Consider the following 15,820-nt stretch of genomic DNA (forward strand, 5'->3'; position numbering starts at 1 on the left):
TATCTATTGCTTCTCTGCATATCTGTTGACCGACTTCTGATACCACTGCATTTTATGTGTCCATAGTTTATACTACACTGCCCAGTATATTTCTACCGACCCCTTTTCTGTATATCAAATAAGGGGAGCAGTACTCTTATCTCTTTTCCTGTTGACTAGAATTTTGGTCTTTGTTTACCTTGAAGCAGTTTGATTCAAGGTTTTGTTTCAACAACTGATATATTTTTTCAGGTCCTACAGATTCAGCTATAAGTTCATCGACATAAACATGCTCTCATCTTAAATTCTAATAGCCTGGAGGACTGAATAGGTGGAGACCTACAACCAAACCCTGATGGATTCCTACCTGCTTATTGTTAATTCTCACCTAATTGACAGTACCCCTGTACATGGCTCACATTAGACATTCCTCACTTCCTAGCTTCTTCAGTGACCACTAGATTACAAGAGCTAGAGATTCTGTCAGAGACTTTCTTCAGATTGACAAATGCTAAGTACAGCAGCTCATTTTGTAATTAAACACTTCTGTAATGTCTTACTAGAAAGTATCAGTAGTACTTTTCTCTGGCACAAAACCAAACTGCATTTCATCTTGGTCCCTCTTCTTAATTAGTTGAGTTACAGCTCTTTCATAAACTGGTCCCATAATTTCACACCTCTATAATTACTTCTCTCTAAGGCACCTCTTTTACCTTTTGTGACAGTTGACTGTAAATGCTGCTACACCAGTCACCCTGCCTTATATTTTAAGCATCTCAGTGCTTCCCTCTGCTCCTTTCTTGTTTTCATGTCCTTAATTACATCATCTATTGTAGTGTCTATAAGAATGGTTGGTCTGTGTTGGGAAGGCTCTCTTTTTGCAATGCATCCTCAACATTTAATAAACCTTTCATAGTAGCACTTTCATGCCTCTTTCTTTTCAGAATCACTTAATGTACACACACACACACTGACTTCTAACCAGCAATACTTGGATTCTTTCCTTCACACTGTCTTGCAAACCAGAACACCTCACACCTCTAATTCTCATGCTTTCTGCTTCTCCTCTGCTTTGATATGTATTATTTATGAATAGGAAATGGGTTTATTTTTTTTCATCGCCTGACTGGCCTTCGTGCCAGTGGCACGTAAAAGCACCCACTACACTCTCGGAGTGGTTGGCGTTAGGAAGGGCATCCAGCTGTAGAAACTCTGCCAAATCAGATTGGAGCCTGGTGTAGCCATCTGGTACGCCAGTCCTCAGTCAAATCGTCCAACCCATGCTAGCATGGAAAGCGGACGTTAAACGATGATGATGATGTATATAGTGACAGTGTTATGGACTGCCAATAATAAATGTGGAAGCTTAACAGCTTGGGTTGAAATACTGTACAAATATGAATAATGATCTAAGACTGTACGTAGGAGTAACTAAGGCAGAGAAGCCATGAATAATGTCTATGTTCAGGCCTTCCATGACTGGTAATTTTGAATAGCTGCCTGAAGGAATTTCTGAGGGTTGCAAGGAGCAGGAGAAAAGGATCAAATAAGGTTTCTAGATAGTTGAAGTGATAGAAAAAAAAACCCCCAGTAAAATGAGTGGACCTGCATTGAGAGGGTATGCAAATAGCTTGTTCAGAGGGTATGCAAGGAATGTCTAGTTGATGTCTGATGGTGAATTGTCGACAATCAGTTGACTGGCTGTTGGATGTTAGTGTGCAACATAGCAGTAGTATCATGCAGACATTGAACTTACTACAAAGAATCAGGGTTGAGGTTAGGCTGGCTTTAAAGAGTGAAGCCCAATGTTTGAACCATAGAGAATTGTGAAATTTAACATTGGTAACAATCATACAAGACTGTTGTTTCTTTTATACTTGAAATGGTGGGATATTTGTGCTGTTGAAAAAGCAATGACTATCATTATAACTCTTGATATGTGCCATCATAGATTCTGTGTGGTTGCTTCAATAATTACAAGGCCTGATCAATAAGTGTCCGAGATGTGGCCATAGTAACGAACCTAAATCATGCAGAGTGAAGCCACTCGATAAAGATCAACCTTAAAATCTGCTGTGCATGCATACTAAGATTTAACATTCTAGCTCACTTCTGCTGTTTACAGCAGTGCTTGGAAGGAAGGTGTGTAGTGTGTGATTGTCGCATTGACCACGGCAGAGGAAGTTGTCGTAGCGATACCTGCTCAGAGGCCTATGCAAAGTTGAAGAAAGTGTATGAGCTGCACACAAGTGTAAGATATGATTGAACAGGTTTATAGTCAGCAGAGTCAGATTTTGATGGCTTTTTGACAATAACCTGTTTCTTACATCTCAAAGCAATTATCTCTAAATAGAATTTTAAAGAGTTTAGAAAAAATGAGCAAACTCCAGCGCTTTGTATTTCATCAAATTGTTGTGGAGGTTAGTAACTGTTAAAATTACTGTTGTTCAGAAAGATCTTGACAAACAACATAACTCTAAAGAAAAACATCTTTTGAAACATTATATTTACAAAAGAAATACATTTGGCATACTTAAGCAGCCAATAAAATTTAAAATGCTGCAAGAAAGAGTTGCAATTTTACTCCTGCCCTTTATGAAAGGATTTAATAACAATTCCTGCTTAATATATGTTCTATGTAACATTCCGATCATGCTTTCGAATTTCTGTTTTGGCTCAAAAGGAAAACAAAAACTATTAATTTATGCTGTTTACCTAACAGCAACAACAGTTAATAAACCAAAAATTGTTCATCCCAGACTTCTAAGAGTAGAGGGTTTCAGAATCAGATTTTTTCTGTTGAAGTTCCTTTTCACCTTGAATTTGTTCAAGGGTTATGGATTCCTCATTCTGCTTTCTCCTCAGTTCTTTCTGCATTGGGCGAATTTCTGAAAAGGAAAAATGGAATTGGATAATATAAACACTGTGCGTTTTTTAAAAAAAAAGCATCTCTACAAGACTTGCTTTTAAAGTTTATTTAAAACAAATTGTTATTCTACATTTAGTAAACAAACATAAAAATGTAGAGCAGAAAGAACATTCCAGTCTGTTCTTTGAACTCTTCAAATATAAAGTAATGACAGACCATATCAAAGTGAACAGTTTTGTTCCTGCTGTGCCTGCGTGAAATGCCATGCTTTACGGCAGTGAAACATGGGCCGTGACTGCTGAAGACTTGTGTAGGCGTGAAAGAAATTTGGATGTGTAATGTAAGTGTACACACACGAGAGAGTGTAAGCGCCCTGAGAGAAATGTTGGACGTAAGAAGCATCGGATGTGGCGTGTAAGACAGGCATTTGCATTGGTATGGTCATGTACTACGGACGGATGAGGAGGGGAGCTGTGTGAAGAAGTGCCACTTCCAAACAGCTGAAGGAGTCTAGGATAGGGGAAGACATGGGATGAGGTGGTGAAGCATGACCTTCGAACTTTTGGGCCTCACAGGCAATGACGAAAGGCAGAGACATCTGGAGATATACTGTGACTGAGAAGACCCGGCAAATAAAGTGAGTTCACAGCTGTAACCTATACCAGTGTCGCATAACCAGCCCACTTAGAAGTACCTCGGGTTGTAGGGCAACATGCCGTGCTTGAGGAAACCTATTGAGTCAAGTACATTAACATCAGCAAAATCAAATCAAATGGAAATTGTAGTTGTGAGCCCTGTGCCAGTAGCATGTCTAAAGCACCATCCGAACGTGGCCAATGCCAGCGTCGCCTTGACTGACTTCCGTGCCAGTGGCACGTAAAAAGCACCATCCGATCGTGATCAATGCCAGCTCCTCTGGCTCCTTGTGCCGGTGGCATGTAAAAAGCACCCACTACACTCTCGGAGCGGTTGGTGTTACGAAGGGCATCCAGCTGTAGAAACATTGCCAGATCAGATTGGAGCCTGGTGCGGTCTCCTGGCTTACCAAACCCCAGTCGAACCGTCCAACCCATGCCAGCATGGAAAACAGACATTAAACGATGATGATGATTCATTTTAGGAAATAAACTTCTGTTGAAAATCATTAAGTCCAAAACCCTGTTAATTTACAATATCAGGTAAAAACTGCAACAGCCATAGAAATTGAACTTGTGGAATGGGAATGTTTTATGGTTGTTTTTTGCTCATTGAAGAGCATTCAGAGATTCTTTACTAAAACTGATTAGAGAGGATTTTTAATGTTTTACAACACTTTTTCTAGAAATGTTTTCATAGGAGCTGGCGTGGTTGTGTGGTAAAAAGCTTGCTTCCCAATCACATAGTTTCAGGTTCATATCACTGCATGGCACCATGGGCAAGTGTCTTCTGCTATAGCCTTGGGTCGATCAAAGCCTTGTGAGTGGATTTGGTAGACAGAAACTGAAAGAAGCCTGTTGTGTGTATTTATTTATGTGTGTATTTATTTATATGTGTATTTATGTGTGCTATATTTCTGGTAAGACAGCTGCAGGAGAAATACCGAGACAGGACGTCCCTGGGAGCTCCTCTATGCTGATGACCTTGCACTAATTGCTAAGTCAGTATCAGAACTAGAGGAGAAGTTTCAGGTGTGGAAGCAAGGACTAGAATCGAAGGGCCTTAGAGTCAACCTAGCTAAAACCAAAGTCCTAATAAGTAGGAAGGTAGACAAAACACAAACCCCTTCAGGTAGATGGCCCTGCTTGATCTGTAGAAAAGGCGTAGGTAGAAACTCTATAAGATGTACCCAGTGTAAGGTATGGACACATAAGAGGTGCAGCAATATCAAAGGAAGGCTAACTGGGAAGATAGTTTTTGTTTGTGGCAGATGCTCAGGAGCAATAAACACTGAAAATAGACAGAAAACAACTTTGGCCACATTCCAGGAAGATAAACTAGAAGTAGTTGATAGCTTCCACTACCTAGGTGACCAAGTCAGTAGCGGGGGGGGGGGGATGCACTGAAAGTGTAGCTGCTAGAATAAGAATAGCCTGGGCAAAGTTTAGAGAGCTCTTACCTCTGCTGGTGTCAAAGGGCCTCTCACTTAGAGTAAAAGGCAGACTGTATGACGCATGTGTACGAACAGCCATGCTACATGGCAGTGAAACATGGGCCGTGACTGCTGAGGACATACGTAAGCTCGCAAGAAAGGAAGCCAGTATGCTCCGCTGGATGTGTAATGTCAGTGTGCATACTTGACAGAGTGTAAGTAACTTGAGAGAAAAGTTGAACCTATGAAGCATCAGTTGTGGTGTGCAAGAGAGACGATTGCGCTGGTATGGACATGTGGTGAGAATGGATGAGGATAGCTGCGTGAAAAAGTGCCACACCCTAACAGTTGAGGGAACCTGTGGAAGAGGAAGACCTGGGATGAGATGGTGAAGCACGACCTTCGAACATTAGGCCTCACTGAGGCAATGACTTGTGACCGAGATCTTTGGAAATATGCTGTGCGTGAGAAGAGCCAGCAAGCCAAGTGAGGTCATAATCCAGGGGTGTAGCCAGCCCACTTATGCATACCTCTCCTTCATTGCACCAGCCACAAATTTGGTCTGTGGCACCCAGCTGCCTCTGGCACAAGGCCTTTAAGTTCAGAGGAGAGGTTAAGTCAATTACAGTGACCTTAGTGTTCGACAGGAACTTATTTATTGATCCCGAAAGATTGAAAGACGAAGTTGACCTCAGAACACAGAGGCGGATGAAATGCTGCTAAGCATTTTGCCAGGCATGTTAAGGATTCTGCTAGCTCACTGCCTTCACAACACCTTATTGTGTATTTTGTCCATATAGACAAAATCTCTGTTGTCGAGAGAGAGAGAGAGAGAGACAACAGTTAGTTTCACTAAGCCATCATGCTGACAGTAAAGAACATAAGGCTTCTAAATATATCTGACCAGATTAAAATCAGGAAATATTTCCATTGGCTTATGTGGGAAGAGACCTAGTTTGGTCCATTTTATCGAGTCCCAAGAGTCAAAAAGTCACAACAGTGTCGTCAATGGCTCAAACCACTAACGGCCATCAATAACAACAATGTAAAGTAGGAGATGTATTTTGTTATTTGCATTGCACAGTTTTAATGTTTGAAATAGTCTTTGTCTTGCTAATTGATTCTTGATATACAGTATGAAGAAAACTAAATCTATTCTGCTGTTCCTAAGGCACAATGAGTTATGGAACTTGCCATCATCATCTGACAAAATTAATATATTATCATTAAATTATATTGTGACACATATTAAGTCTAGCTTTGACATACTAAATATAAAATACAAATAAATATAATTACCACTGCAGTACAACTCTGATTTCTCTTAATAATTTAGGCTTCAAATGTAAACTAACAAAAAATTTTACCTGTGAAATACCTGAAGGCATACGAGCCCAGCAAGGTAAGGCCGTAGCCTGTAATTCCAAGTAAAGTCCACACAGATGCTCGATGCAATCCATCATATACTTGTGTTCTTGTCCATTGCTTCATGTTCTGAAAAAAAAAAAAAAAAAGGGAGTGTACATTAAAAATAGTTAATTGCCTAAATTAGCATAAAATTAGTCTGTTACAGTTGTTTTTAATTCTAATCATTAATTATCTCTTATAAGGATATTGCTGATTTCAAACATGTGTAGTGTTTATCACAGGGGTTAACCTTATTTTCACCCCGCACCCCATTCCACAGTCAATAAAATATGAAACAGTTATACCCACAGATATTCTTTGTGGTTAATCAAATTATAAACCTGTGTAATGTAAGTGTACCAGTTCGATAGAGGCTCAGGAAGACATAGGATGAAGGACTGAAGAACAACCTCAGGGTGCTGAACCTTCAGGTGAGATGACAAAGGCTGAGATGTCTGGCACCTTGTTGTACTCAAGACTCCTACTCGGCAGCAAAAGTGTTAAGACTGATCCCTCTGGTGATGAAAAGCGTTCATGGCAGTGCCACGTGAAAGCACCCAGTCCACACTCTGTAAAGTGGTTGGCATGTTAGGAAGGGCATTCAGCCATAGAAACCGTGCTAAATTAGACTGGAGTCTGGTGTAGCTCCCCAGCTTGCAGTTCTGGTCAAACTGTCCAACCTATGTCAACATGGACAACAAACATTAAATGATGATGATGAGTGATACCTAAATTTTTTCCTGTCTCATAGCAACAAGTCTAACTGCTTATGTACATCATTAATATAAATTTTTATCAATAAAAATAATTGTTTTGTTTGTTTCAGATGAAATTTAAAAACACGGTCACTTATGCATTTGTTATTTTACACAGAGAATCCCTGGCTTTTTACACTTTTATCACATCTCTCATTATTCAAGCTTCTCCTTCTCTCTCTCCAGTTGCATTTATCTGCTAGTATTGCAGATTGGTTGGCCTTTGCTGAGAGTTCTAATGACACCAAAACATGCCAACAGATGTCACTAGGTTGCCAACAACACACCATCACATTGGCCATAGTTATCTCCATTCCCTGGATTTAATCATAATTAAGCTAATGATTCTTTCTCTTCAGCAAAGAAGTCACTTAAGTGAAATGTCTTGGTTCGTTACATTATGCTGGCACCGAACTTAGCTTGAAAACAGCCTTGATGATGGTCATTATAATATATATATATATATATTGTGAAGTATATTTGCCACCTAAATGTGGTGGACCCATGGGGGACGATGCAACTGCTGTTTATAGCCTCAGGGAGACATCATCTCCAGCTGGCTAACGACACTGTGTCTGATTAGTATTTGCAAAGGGAAATCATCGTTCCCATATCTAGCCTTATGTGATACACACAGACCTGGGCTTCTAGGTAGTAACCTGTCATCAGTGTGTGATAATCAGCAGCTAGCGATGAGAACTTATTCCAAACGCAAAATACTATATGCTTTTTCCAGTGACAAACTGTCGCTGATCTCGAAAAAGGAGAAACAAGCAATAATAAATCTCCGAGTTAGAATTGAACAGTAGCAGCACGGAATCGTGAAGTATATAGTATATATATATATATATATACACACACACACATCATTTAATGAATGTAGGAGATATACAAGAATACAAGAGCTACTTCAAGTTTTATGCTTGGGCAGTACAGTGTGAGAGAGAGGCTCACATACCTATGTAAGCTTGAAACTTTTATGTATAATTCCTGTATGCATTAAATTATATGTATCCCTCACTGAACTAAGTAATTTCTCTGCTGATCCTATCAAAAAGTGAAAAGTAGAGACAATGTGTGTTTGTGTGTAGAAAGATAGATAATATATTATCATCATCAGCATGATTATAAATATATATATATATATATATATATATATATATATATTGTACTAACATTGCTTGTACTAATGCTGGAAGACAACACCCACTTCCAATGGAAGCAACAATAATTAACCAGTTAGTTTTCATCATCATCATCATCATCATCGTTTAACGTCCGCTTTCCATGCTAGCATGGGTTGGACGATTTGACTGAGGACTGGTGAAACCGGATGGCAACACCAGGCTCCAATCTAATTTGGCAGAGTTTCTACAGCTGGATGCCCTTCCTAACGCCAACCACTCAGAGAGTGTAGTGGGTGCTTTTACGTGTCACCCGCACGAAAACGGCCACGCTCGAAATGGTGTCTTTTATGTGCCACCCGCACAAGCCAGTCCAGGGGCACTGGCAACGATCTCGCTCGAAAATCCTACAGGAGCCAGTCAGGCGGTACTGGCAACGGCCACGCTCAAAATGGTGCATCTCATGTGCCACCCGCACAAGAACCAGTCCAGGGGCACTGGCAACGATCTTACTTGGCTTGCCGGGTCTTCTCATGCACAGCACATTTCCAAAGGTCTCGGTCAGTAGTCATCGCCTCGGTGAGGCCCAATGTACGAAGGTCTTGCCTCACCACCTCAGCCCAGGTCTTCCTGGGCCTACCTCTTCCACGGGTTCCCTCAACTGTTAGGGTGTGGCACTTTTTCACGCAGCTATCCTCCTCCATTCTCACCACATGTCCATACCAGCGCAATCGTCTCTCTTGCACGCCACAACTGATGCTTCTAATGTTCAGCTTTTCTCTCAAGATACTTACACTCTGACAGGTATTCACATTGACATTACACATCCAACGGAGCATACTGGCTTCATTCCTTGCGAGCTTACGTATGTCCTCAGCAGTTACAGCCCATGTTTCACTGCCATGTAGCATGGTTGTTCGTACGCATGCGTCATACAGTCTGCCTTTTACTCTGAGTGAGAGTCCCTTTGTCGCCAGCAGGGGTAAGAGCTCTCTAAACTTTGCCCAGGCTATTCTTATTCTAGCAGCTATTCTTTTCACCCTTTTTATTATTATTAATGTTACTTGTATCTGTACTAACAATTTCTGTACTAATACTTGTATAGCACCCACTTCTAGTGGTGGCAGCAAGTGTAACATGAACGATGGTAGATTAAATGAGAGGGCAATTGTTATGATATATCTGTTGGCAAAAGCTCATTAAACCTTCTTTTCAGATGCCGAAAGCCGTTACTCCCCCTCCCCATACATTCCTTCAGGGTTGGCACTGTCAATGTAAGCACATTGAAAGGTAGGTCTGGTGAGATTGTGGCATCTAAGAAGTAAAGTGAGGGTGGAGGGGAACTACAGCCAGGTTCCACACAGGTAAAAAGCATAGGTATAAATTCTTCTGGGAGGGCAACAGCGACAGAGTAGGAGGTGTGGGCATGCTTCTAGCAGAGAAATGGGTAAGTAAGTTGACTGAGGTAGTCAGAGTATGTGACGGAACTTAAGCTCAGACTAGTTTTGCAGAATAGCACAGCAGCAATCACCATCTCTGCCTATGCCCCCCCCCCCCCCAACCAAATGAGCAAAAGGATCACTTTTATGACAGGATACCTCAAAGACAAATGACAGTAACCTTATCTTTGTGGCCGGTGATTTCAATGGAGATGTTGGGCAGCACCCAAGTGACTTCCATAGGGTACATGGGGGCCATGGAATTGGTTCCCAAGATGAGGAGGGAACATGGCTGTTGGAGTTCTGTTATGAAAATGACCTAATGATCTGCAACATCAACTTCAGGAAACCAGCTAGTCATCTGATAACCTATAAATTTGGTGACCATGCCAACCAGATTGACTACATTCTCACCAGAAAGCAAAATTCATAGTTGCTCGTAAATGGAAAGACGTTCCCTGGTGAAGAATGTTCCCTTCAGCATAGATTAGTCATTAGTGACTTCAAACTACAGGTATAAAGGATTCCAAGAAGCAAGCCAGTTTGGAAAAGAAGGATCTGGAAGCTTAAGGATCCTTTGAATAGTCAGAAGTTTAGAGACATCCTAACTGGGGCATTTAATTAGGAGGAGGAGTTACAGACATGTAACATAGACGATACCTGGAAATTCATACAACACAACTTACTGAGAACCACAGGCCAAATTTGTGGTTGGAACAAAGTCCCAACAAGACCTAGGGTGATATGGTAGAGGAACAGTGTAGTTGGCAGGGCCATTAGTGCAAAGAAGCAGGTCTGGAAGGGTGACAGTAGCAAGGAGCTAGAAGGAAAGCTGGAAGCAGGCTTACTTAGTCAGGGATGAGGCACAAAGAACGAAGAAATTACCCAACGTTATGCAGTGCAAGGTCCAGCAGCTTGAAGTGTTTTGGTTTGCAAGGCAGTGTGTCAGAAAATTGTGAAGTTGTTGGAAAGAAATGCATTCACAGAGATGATGGATTACTTGCAGTTAGTGACTCTGCTAAGAAAGAGGCTCGGAAGTGTCACTATGTTTAAAAATATTAAAAATATTCATAAATATTCATAATTTCCGAGCTATATAAAAATTTTTATACGACTCGGAAATTATGAATACTTATAAATATTTTTAAGCATTCATTATATTTTTGAAGTTTATGTGTTTTTATATACCTGCGTACTTTCATTTTATCTTATTATATTACTTTATTTTATTTCATTTTTGGTATTTTCGCTACTGAGAATTGTGTATAATTATTGATTTAAGGAGGATATGCACACACATGTATATTAAATCTTTTGTTGGAGATGGGGTGTTGTTGCTATAGTTTTCCACATGTATTGCCTCCATTCAAATTATAATTTGAATCTTAGCTCATTTTGAGCACTTCAATTCTAGCCTGTTTCTGAGTATTGTAATATTAACAATCTCAGCTTATAAAAAAAAGTACTATCATCATCATTATTGAATGTCTGTTGTCCATGTTGGTTGGACGGTTTGACAGCAGCTGGCCAACTGGAGAGCTTTCATGACTGGTTTTGCCATGTTCTTTATGGCTGGATGCCCTTCCTGACATCAACTGCTTTACAAGAGTTTACTGAGTACTTCTATGCAGCAACAGCACAGGTGTATTAACATGCACCAGTATTGAGTACTTTTTATGCAGCACCAATACTCACTAGCCTGCAAGATTAGGAATGCTCAGCTGGAGAGGGGGATGCAAGGGACAAGCTTGTATACAAGGGCAACCATGCTTTTACTTAGCTTGGTGCATCTTCTCAAGCACAGCAAACCACCAGAAGTCTCGGTCCTCTGAGTCCGAACATCTGTAGATCCTTTCTCACCACTTTGCCCTGTCTTCCTGGGTCTATATGAGAATACATATAAATTTGTTTATATGTAAACAGTTTATTTAAGATCAGAATTTAAGTCAGAATAGATCATTTATTAAATGCAAGGGAAATTACTGTTGGCACTCCATCGCTTACGACGTCGAGGGTTCCAGTTGATCCGATCAACGGAACAGCCTGCTCATGAAATTAACGTGCATGTGGCTGAGCACTCCACAGACACGTGTACCCTTAACGTAGTTCTCGGGGATATTCAGCATGACACAGTGTGACAAGGCTGGCCCTTTGAATTACAGGCACAACAGAAACAAGAGGTAAGAGTGAGAGAAAGTTGTGGTGAAAGAGTACAGCAGGGTTCGCCACGATCCCCTGCCGGAGCCTCGTGGAGCTTTAGGTGTTTTCACTCAATAAACACTCACAACGCCCGGTCTGGGAATCGAAACCGCGATCCTATGACCGCGAGTCTGCTGCCCTAACCACTGGGCCATTGCGCCTCCACACTGCTACAGATAATGCAGGATATTTCAACAAAGCTAAAGGACAGCTTCATATTCAAGACATGTAAACACAGTAATGCTATTTGAAAGACAACATACATTTAGTATTGAACATAGCAGAATATATTTAAATAGGTTTTCTTAAATTGATTGGTTTGTCTAACTTTCAAGATGCTGAAATAACTTTAGCTTTAACAAAATATCAAAACACAAAAATTAAAATACATTAAACGTCTTTTATTCACTCCTTCTTCTTTTACAAGTGACTTTGAGTTAGTAAGTAGCTGTCTTTATAATCTCCAGTCATGATGTATGCATGGAGTGACTGTGTGGTAAGTAGCTTGCTTACCAACCACATGGTTCTGGGTTCAGTCCCACTGTGTGACATCTTGGACAAGTGTCTTCTACTATTGCCTCAGGCCGACCAAAACCTTGTGAGCGGATTTGGTAGACGGAAACTGAAAGAAGCCCGTCGTATGTATGTATATATATGTATGTGTGTGTATATGTTTGTGCGTCTGTGTTCCCCCAACATCGCTTGACAACCTATGGTGGTGTGTTTGCGTCCCCTGTAACTTAGCGGTTCGGCAAAGGAGACTGATGGAATGAGTACTAGGCTTACAAAGAATGAGCCCTAGGGTCGATTTGCTCGACTAAAGGCGGTGCTCCAGCATGGCCGCAGTCAAATGACTGAAACAAGTAAAAGAATAAAAGAGATGAACATTTATCTTCTGAGCCAAGGGATTATTTCTACAGCACTAATCCAGTTTGTACTTCATATCTTAAACAGTTTTGTCTTTTGTTTTATACCTAACAATTTAGCTCTGACACTTACCTTTCATTTAACACTGATGTAACAAAGACACATTGCTTTAAAAATGTTAACAGATGTTAAAGAGGCAACTAACGTCTTCTTTTAAAACATTTAGAAGAAATCTGAAAACAAATTAGTGAAATAATTTTTAAAAGAAATCAGTCAGTTGGATGACTTCTATAGATGTTATAAATATATAAAGAGTGGTGACTTACTTTTAAAAAACTAAAAAAAGGGTTCCTTCCCAAACTCGTAAATTCACCCAGATTAATCCTCAAGTTTATTCCATTTATGAATTTTAACTTAATTACCTGCCATATCCCCTCCCCCTTTTTTGTTTATTTTATTGAAGGGGTCAGAATGAAGGAGCTGTGTGTATGGTCTTCATAGGGTCACCAAGGTTATGAATCAATGCAGTTGATGGCTGCAAGCAAAAACTGTGTCAGGAAAAAGATTCCAGAGAGCCATTGATGTAGGCAAGCGAAGAACAAAATGAAGGGAAGTGACAAGAAAAGCAGCCAGGTAACATGGGGAGTGCTTGTGTAATTATGCTGTTGAAGACAATATTCACACAACCCTATTGGCAGATGTTTACAAGGTCTTTTTTAAAGGAGTTAGCGAAAGTTTGGCCTGCAGGGGCTAGGTGCAAGTGGATGCCATTTCGATGCAGAAGTCAGGCAAAATCATCTGCTTGGGTGTAAGAGTTGATGTATCGTCCTCGACATCTACTTCTTGTTGGAAATGACAAGACCAAATTTTGGAGCATCCATGGCTTGATACAGTGTGGATCAGAGAGAATCCCAACAGTACGTGCACCAATGGTGTGACCTTACAAGACATCAGTCCAAAAGATGAGGCAGCTACCACTCTATTTCATTCAAGTTAACCGATTGATGAAAAATGTCTAGTTATTAACGACCCTCTGATCAAAACATTCAATCTACTAAAAGCCATCCACATAATGTTAACAGATGTTAAAGAGGCAACTAACGTCTTCTTTTAAAACATTTAGAAGAAATCTGAAAACAAATTAGTGAAATAATTTTTAAAAGAAATCAGTCAGTTGGATGACTTCTATAGATGTTATAAATATATAAAGAGTGGTGACTTACTTTTAAAAAACTAAAAAAAGGGTTCCTTCCCAAACTCGTAAATTCACCCAGATTAATCCTCAAGTTTATTCCATTTATGAATTTTAACTTAATTACCTGCCATATCCCCTCCCCCTTTTTTGTTTATTTTATTGAAGGGGTCAGAATGAAGGAGCTGTGTGTATGGTCTTCATAGGGTCACCAAGGTTATGAATCAATGCAGTTGATGGCTGCAAGCAAAAACTGTGTCAGGAAAAAGATTCCAGAGAGCCATTGATGTAGGCAAGCGAAGAACAAAATGAAGGGAAGTGACAAGAAAAGCAGCCAGGTAACATGGGGAGTGCTTGTGTAATTATGCTGTTGAAGACAATATTCACACAACCCTATTGGCAGATGTTTACAAGGTCTTTTTTAAAGGAGTTAGCGAAAGTTTGGCCTGCAGGGGCTAGGTGCAAGTGGATGCCATTTCGATGCAGAAGTCAGGCAAAATCATCTGCTTGGGTGTAAGAGTTGATGTATCGTCCTCGACATCTACTTCTTGTTGGAAATGACAAGACCAAATTTTGGAGCATCCATGGCTTGATACAGTGTGGATCAGAGAGAATCCCAACAGTACGTGCACCAATGGTGTGACCTTACAAGACATCAGTCCAAAAGATGAGGCAGCTACCACTCTATTTCATTCAAGTTAACCGATTGATGAAAAATGTCTAGTTATTAACGACCCTCTGATCAAAACATTCAATCTACTAAAAGCCATCCACATGCCTGACCAAATGATCCTGCAACAAACCATTGTTTACATATCACGTCTGACCCATGCAAACATGGAAAAGTGGACGTAAAATGAAGATAAGGATGAAGTAGGCGGAAATCCTTAATCTTTAACATTTCTTTAAAATATTGAAATTTTGGGTTTACTATAAGAGTTGTCTTATGACATGCTAGTATTCGACTCACTGATGTCGTCTCTTCTTCCCAGCCATGATTTCCGATGTGAATTAGATTACATGTCCATCCGAATGCAGTGGTGAATCCCATGGAGCATAACGTGACAGTGTAGACATGTTGAACTGTCTCCACTATACAGTTTATTTCTGAACGTCCGTAGGTTCTTCGGATGGACTTGGTCAGAGTACAAATGTTGCTTTCCCTTCGACTTCATTGTACGTGATGTTTACAGGCAGTGAAGTCATCAACGTTGCAGTGATTTCTCCGTATTTTCCACGAGAATTTAGAGTTGAAGTTTTCTGCCATTCTACGTACTCCACCTCCATCGCATGAGCAAATAGTGTTTCATTTTTCGTATTTGGTGTGTATCTATGATGATATGTCGTGCGCTATTTTGTGTATTTTTGTAATTTATCCCGGAGATATTGGGGGCGAAGGTAGGTCGGTCGACCAAACATGGACTGTGATGAATCTAATATGTTGATCATACACCATTAGTTGTTTCTTACCGTCGCCTTAGCTATACAATATATATTTTAAAATAGACTGGATGGTCACGGCTAGAATACCTTTGACCGTAAGCCTACTCTCTCAAGGTTGACCGGGACTTAACTACAACTAATTACATTTTAGCGCCAAAGAGAATGAAATAAAATATAAAATGATTATAGGTTCGTTTTCGATATCTAAACCAAATATTTTTGCCCCGTTGTTAAAATATAAATTACTTTTCGTCCCATTTTCCCCAAGAATTTAACCAATTCTAAAATCTTCCACATAAAGCTTATATAATTATTTACACGCAGCTTTATATAAATGTTCTTCATTAAATTCGATATAATTTGCTAAATATCACACACATAAAGTACATATTAAAAATATGAAACCTGTAAGCAATATTAAATACTAATAAATAATATTTTTTCTGAAATATTTTATTTTTTTACCTGAATCTCCAGG

At 40.0% G+C, this 15,820-nt stretch overlaps 1 protein-coding gene across 1 annotated transcript; it reads right to left on the reverse strand.

Moving 5' to 3' along the window:
* Positions 1-2,468: 2,468 nt before the first annotated feature.
* On the reverse strand, positions 2,469-15,213 carry LOC106882302 (uncharacterized). The gene is made up of 3 exons (XM_014932929.3): positions 14,870-15,213; positions 6,284-6,410; positions 2,469-2,867 (listed from the first exon to the last, which is right to left on the reverse strand). Exons 1-3 carry the CDS (start codon positions 14,948-14,950, stop codon positions 2,743-2,745), a joined length of 333 nt encoding a protein of 110 aa, XP_014788415.1. The 5' UTR covers positions 14,951-15,213; the 3' UTR covers positions 2,469-2,742.
* Positions 15,214-15,820: the final 607 nt, after the last annotated feature.

Source organism: Octopus bimaculoides, chromosome 6 (genome assembly GCF_046866305.1).
Source record: "Octopus bimaculoides isolate indiv1 chromosome 6, ASM4686630v1, whole genome shotgun sequence".
Classification (NCBI taxonomy): domain Eukaryota; kingdom Metazoa; phylum Mollusca; class Cephalopoda; order Octopoda; family Octopodidae; genus Octopus; species Octopus bimaculoides.

Coding starts and splice junctions, on each gene's coding strand:
- LOC106882302 (XM_014932929.3), bottom strand. CDS start 14,950: ATGGGATTCACCACTGCATTCGGATGGACATGTAATCTAATTCACATC. Junction 6,411..14,869: donor GGGAAGAAGAGACGACATCA/GTGAGTCGAATA, acceptor TTTTTTTTTCAG/AACATGAAGCAATGGACAAG. Junction 2,868..6,283: donor TGCCTTCAGGTATTTCACAG/GTAAAATTTTTT, acceptor TTTCCTTTTCAG/AAATTCGCCCAATGCAGAAA.